Source organism: Xyrauchen texanus, chromosome 4 (genome assembly GCF_025860055.1).
Source record: "Xyrauchen texanus isolate HMW12.3.18 chromosome 4, RBS_HiC_50CHRs, whole genome shotgun sequence".
In the NCBI taxonomy this organism is placed as follows: Eukaryota; Metazoa; Chordata; class Actinopteri; order Cypriniformes; family Catostomidae; genus Xyrauchen; species Xyrauchen texanus.
In genome coordinates this window covers 22,865,924-22,872,339 of record NC_068279.1, presented here as the reverse complement: position 1 = coordinate 22,872,339, position 6,416 = coordinate 22,865,924, and the positions used below count along the sequence as shown (strand labels likewise).

General features: G+C 41.6%; 1 protein-coding gene across 2 annotated transcripts; it reads left to right on the top strand.

The window, feature by feature from the left end:
• Positions 1-3,622: 3,622 nt before the first annotated feature.
• LOC127640389 (tubulin beta-4B chain) lies at positions 3,623-5,991 on the top strand. 2 transcript variants are annotated; one of them, XM_052122914.1, is made up of 4 exons: positions 3,623-3,762; positions 4,128-4,236; positions 4,597-4,707; positions 4,823-5,991. In XM_052122914.1, the coding sequence occupies exons 1-4, from the start codon at positions 3,706-3,708 to the stop codon at positions 5,881-5,883; spliced, it is 1,338 nt and encodes a 445-aa protein (XP_051978874.1). In that variant the 5' UTR covers positions 3,623-3,705; the 3' UTR covers positions 5,884-5,991. The 2 variants fall into 2 exon arrangements, with proteins under 2 accessions (XP_051978874.1, XP_051978883.1); XM_052122923.1 differs by lacking the exon at positions 3,623-3,762 and having other exon boundaries at positions 4,142-4,236; positions 4,575-4,707.
• The last annotated feature ends 425 nt before the right edge of the window (positions 5,992-6,416 follow it).

Here is a 6,416-nt window from a genome sequence, read left to right as displayed (position 1 = left end):
TAAGTAACAAGAGTAACTAAGTAACTAAGTTTGTCAAGTACATGCCTTTACAAGCAACTCCCCCAGACATTGCATACCACAGTTGCTTTAAATGTAGGGTAAACTCTACACTCTAACAAAAAAATTATGTTAAATTTACGGTAAAAAACTTGCAGTTGTGGTTGCCAGAAATTCACTATAAAAAATACAGAAAATTAAGAGATGTAATTTTGATGTCTGTATATTTTACGATGCATTACAGTTTATATTATAAAATTATAGAAACTTCATACTTTAACCTTCTGAAACGGTAAAAATCTGCTTTTTAGGGATGGGCCGATCGATACTAAAGTATCGATACTCCCGATACTGATGTGGTATCAAGAATATTGATCCTCACATAAAAATATTGATTCTATTAATGCATCTCATACACTTTGAAGTGGAAAATAATAATTATGAGTGAATTGTTGCATGGCACCTGAACAACTTTTTTCTTTCGCTCATCTTGACGCACAGAAATGCTAAAATACACCAGTAGACAGTGCTCAAATTACTTAGGTAATGACAGAAAAAAAGCATTTGGAATTATTCACACCAAGTGTAATGACAAATCTAGAAATTACATGTATTATAATGGGCATTAAAATGGGCGTTTTAATGGGTGTTAAAACATTGATAATGATCCTTAATCCTCGTTAATAAATGATACCCTTATGAAAACTACACAGATTTCTGTAGTAATATTTTGTTAACCATGACTTGTAACCACAACTGTAGTAACTTCTCAGTTACTCTCGTTACCTCCGTTTCCTGATAGAGGGAACGAGACGTTGTGTCGATGTAGTGAAACTAGGGGTCACTCTTGGGAGCCCGATTTACCTTCAGATCTTTGAGAAAAGGCCAATGAGAAATTGGCGAGTTGAATTTGCATGCCACTCCCCCGACATATGGGTGTAAAAGGGAGACCGGTATGCGGATTAATTCAGGTTTTGCACTGAGATGAGACAAGATCCCAGACATTACAGTGGTGCAGTTCAGCCTGTGGCAAGAGGAACACAAAGTCTCGTTCCCTCCATCAGGGAACAGAGGTTACGACAGTAACTGAGACGTTCCCCTTCTGTCACTCACTCGACGTTGTGTTGATGTAGTGACACTAGGGGTCCCAATATGAAATGCCACAAAGGCTGAACTGGTAACGTCAACTGCCGATGCAGGTGTAGGCAAGCTACTATGAGCATAGGAACAGATGCATTCGGACTGCATGGAGCCTCCCAAGACGCCCACTGCCTTTTCTCTCTAAGTCTTTCTCTCCACTTAGAAAATTAGATTCGGGGCCTTTAAATGCTCATAAAATGCGCCGGGAAGGCATTCTTTTCCGTTTCTATTCTTTCAGGGGGAAAGACCCTGCAGAGACCACACCCTGCCCTGAGGGGGAGGGTATGAAAGTGGCAAATGGAAGAGGTGTGGTGGTAGGTCCGGCCCTTCGTAGGGGAGGAGTTTCTACAAGCACAGCAACCGGGCAGAGAGGGCTTTGCCAAGGGAAACGCGGGTCTACTGAAAAAAGAGGGAGACCATATAACGGAAAATACACACAAGAGGTTACTAGGGTAGCTGAGATCTGTGGAGCATGCCCCAGTACAGCACCTGTTAGCACACGTACTGGGTCTGACTACGGATTCCTCCGCTGAATTCGTGAGTCAGAGGGTTAGGAGGAAGAACATCCAGGGTTCACAAGTCTTGAACATGCATGGGAGAAGAGCCACGAGAATGTAGTGTTCCTTGTCCTCCCTGACTTTGCACAGAACCTGTGCAAGTAAGCTCACTGGGGGAATGCATACTTGCGTAGCCCTTGAGGCCAGCTGTGTGCCAGCACGTCTGTACCGAGGGGAGCTTCCATCAGGGCATACCAGAGCAGGCAGTGGGAGGATTCCAGGGAGGCAAACAGGTCTACCTGTGCCTGGCCAAATCGACTCCAAATCAGCTGGACCACCTGAGGGTGGAGTCTCCACTCTCCCCTGAGCATTACCTGCCGTGACAGAGCATCTGATGTGACGTTGAGGTGGCCCGAGATGTGAATGGCACGCAACGACCTGAGTTGCTGCTGGCTCCAGAGGAGGAGGCGACGGGAGAGTTACGACATGAGACGGAAGCGTAAACCTCCATGGGTGTTTATGTAGGCTACCGTCGATGTGTTGTCCATCCGGAACAACACGTTCTTGCCCTGAATCAACAGCAATAGCCCACCGCAGGTTGAGCTGTACTGCTAGCAACTCGAGGCAGTTGATGTGTCAACGCAGGTGAGATCCTGTCCATGAGCCAGCAGCAGCGTGCTCGTTGCACATAGCGCCCCAGCCAGACTTGGAGGCGTCCGTCATAACCACGACGAGCCTGGACACTTGATGTATAGGGACTCCAGCCCACAAGAATGCAAGATCGGTCCAAAGGCTGAAAAGCCTGTATACATTTTATTATTATTATTCACTGTAATGTTTTCAGAGAGGTGCATGATAACATGATTTTCATCAATAGAGGTCTTTACTAGTGCAATGACCAATAAACATGCAGATACAGTGCTCAGTGTCACTCACACAAACACTACATTTACATTTATGCATTTGGCAGATGCTTTTATCCAAAGCAACTTACAGAGCCCTTATTACAGGGACAATCCCCCCGGAGCAACCTGGAGTTAAGTGCCTTGCTGATTACCAGATTACCAGTTATGTGCTTAGACCACTACACCACCACCACAAACACTAAACACCATCAGGGTAACACATGTGAAATTAAAACATAAATAAACATTAACTAAACTACATTAATTATAATGCAGAACATCCCTATGTATAAGCAATATTAAAAATAAGAAGAAACAACTATTCCCATAAAATAAAATGTGATGGGTGACACAGGAAATTCTGGGAATGCCCTATTATTGTGTTTTTTAACCATAATTTTAACAATAATTTACAGTAAAATGTTAATTTACTCTCTTGTTAAACCTATTATACATTTTTACCGTTAATTATATGGTAAAAAATCATACTTTTTACGTGTAAAAAAAATAATTTTTATAATATTATACTGTACAATTACATTGTCTTTTTAAAAATATTATTTTTTTTACCAAATATTTTAAGGTAACTGCCCGTTTACCAATTAACATTTTTTCACTGTAGCAATTTTTTATTTTTATTTTACAGTGTAGCTGACATGTTCCTAAATAAAAAAGTTATTTAATTAATTGGCCTTTTTTTCCTCTTAGCAATGTAGGTAAAAGTGTATGCAATTATAGCCAATGCAAGCAGTTACAAGTCCTAATATACCATGTACTGCGGTGTTCGTGGTGCCTGGTATCACAATTTTAAATGTAATAATAGTCTGGTGTCTTCAATGATAAAAGACGGATAAAATGCTTCTCTGGTTACGGTTTCCTGGGGCTCTCGTGGCTGTGTAACCATTGGCAACACATTGAAACATCTCTAACCCAATCACAATCAGTAGCCCCACGAGAGCTCGTTTCCCTCAGCCAATAAAAAACATACAAAAAATGATTGACGTGTCGTTCAACCACCTGTGTTTGAATACGATGGTTGGCGTTTTTTAAAATTGAGAAGAGTTCGTTGCGTTTCGCAGTGTAGTCGACACACGGCGGGAAACTAGTAACGGGCAGTTAGACTTGTTTTTGTATTTAACGTATTGTTTTTTTGTTGACGCTTCACCATGAGGGAAATTGTTCACCTACAAGCTGGTCAATGTGGAAACCAAATTGGTGCCAAAGTAAGTTGTGATGTTTTTGATCACGTTAATAGAGTAATAGTATATAGAGTGGGTTGTCGAGGACAACTTGTTTTGCATAAAGTTGGCTTGTATTTCGCAAATTAGTTGGGATGCATGAGCTTCTAGCGATCTAACTCTCTAAAGTTTTCATATTTCTATTTGTATGTTATTTATACTTTTTTTTTTTTTTTTTTTACAGCTCTGTCTTTTTTCTCTGAACACTCGTTGAGTGATTTGCTAGTAACCCATGGCAACCGCGCAAATAGCCAGTTCAGTTACTGTTAAAGTTTGACGCACAAACATTGAACATTTAACTTTTACGTTAATATTGTCACCTTATATTTTCTGCTCTATTATTTAATCAGTTTTGGGAGGTGATTAGTGATGAGCATGGGATTGACCCAACGGGAACATATCATGGAGACAGTGATCTGCAGCTGGAGCGGATTAATGTGTACTACAATGAAGCCACTGGTGAGTTTGCATCTCCCCTATACGGAAGAGGATTAGGGCCAAGCAATAATAAAAAAAAATAAAGCCATCTCGAGATTAAAGTCATTATAATGCGAGATTAAACTCGTTAAATTTCATCTCGCATTATAATGACTTTATTCTCGATATTTAATGAGTTTATTCTCAAGATTGTATTTCGACTTTTTTCTCGAAATTTAACGAGTTTAATCTCGCATTATAATGACTTTATTCTCGAGATGGTTTTATTTTTTTTATTATTGCTTGGCCCTAATCCTCTTCCATACCCCTATTATCACAAATACTATTCAATAAATTATTAAAATAAATGTACGAAAAAGGTGGTGTGCATTGCTGTAACAGGTGGAAAGTATGTTCCCCGTGCTGTTCTTGTCGACCTGGAGCCTGGAACCATGGATTCAGTAAGATCTGGACCATTTGGCCAGATCTTCAGGCCAGATAACTTTGTCTTTGGTAGGTCTAACGTTATATAATTTTACTTTTTTTATAATTTAATGTCTGAATTTAGTGCTTGGTGGGGAGGAAGGGTTTAGCAATGTGGACTCTAACTTTATTGCTTGAAACATAGGTCAAAGTGGTGCTGGAAATAACTGGGCCAAGGGTCATTACACAGAAGGAGCTGAGCTTGTAGACTCCGTTCTGGATGTGGTCCGTAAGGAGGCCGAGAGCTGTGACTGCCTGCAAGGCTTCCAGCTCACCCACTCCCTTGGTGGTGGTACTGGGTCAGGCATGGGCACCCTACTTATCAGTAAAATCCGTGAGGAGTACCCAGACCGCATCATGAACACCTTTAGTGTGGTACCCTCACCCAAAGTCTCAGACACTGTTGTGGAACCTTACAATGCCACTCTTTCTGTCCACCAGCTGGTTGAGAACACTGATGAAACATACTGCATTGACAATGAGGCACTATATGATATTTGCTTCCGTACGCTCAAACTCACTACGCCCACCTATGGTGATCTCAATCACCTTGTTTCAGCCACAATGAGTGGGGTTACCACCTGTCTGCGCTTCCCTGGTCAGCTCAATGCTGACCTACGTAAACTGGCCGTCAATATGGTGCCTTTCCCACGTCTGCATTTCTTTATGCCGGGCTTTGCCCCTCTCACCAGTAGGGGGAGTCAGCAATACAGAGCTCTTACAGTCCCTGAGCTCACCCAGCAGATGTTTGATGCCAAGAACATGATGGCAGCTTGTGACCCCCGCCACGGCCGCTATCTTACTGTTGCTGCGATCTTCAGAGGTCGTATGTCCATGAAAGAAGTAGACGAGCAAATGCTGAATGTCCAGAACAAGAACAGCAGCTACTTTGTGGAGTGGATCCCAAACAATGTCAAGACTGCCGTTTGTGACATCCCACCTCGTGGCCTCAAAATGGCTGCCACATTCATTGGCAACAGCACTGCCATCCAGGAGCTATTCAAGCGCATCTCTGAGCAGTTCACAGCCATGTTCAGACGCAAGGCGTTCTTGCATTGGTACACTGGTGAGGGAATGGATGAGATGGAGTTCACCGAGGCAGAGAGCAACATGAACGACCTGGTGTCTGAGTACCAGCAGTACCAAGATGCAACTGCAGAAGAGGAGGGCGAGTTTGATGAAGAGGGTGAGGAGGAGCTTGCTTAAAGGGTTGATATCAAAGTCTTTGTTCACTGTTCTGTTTAATTTTATGATTGTTTGTTCAATTTTTTATTGTTAGTTCGTGTTTTTGTTCCATCACTGGTGAAACTGAAAGAGTGGACAAATTATTCATGTACACCCATTTCTATTAAAGACCTAAATGTGATGGCAGTCAAAACTGGGGTGTCTTGTTGTTTTTCTTTGCACATTCATTAGGGCTAAAGTAAAATGCAAATAAAGCTTGAATGCTTTTCATCTCTAATGTTACTGGTAAATTATATTTGTCCCACAGAGACCATGATGCTTTGGATGTTTTGCTGGTTATCTTTAGTGGGGGGACAAGTCCTTAAGTTTAGTTGCTTATTTTTATCACATGAACACAATATTTAATTGCTACTTTCTGAAACCGATAGCTCCATCCTAAATAAAAGCCTATGGTGTGGTGAGTTCTCTATCATTTGGTGATACAAGATTGCCATCCATTGTCTAAAACTGTGAGATCTCAAATGGAGATCTAGAAACCAAAAATGTCCTCAAGA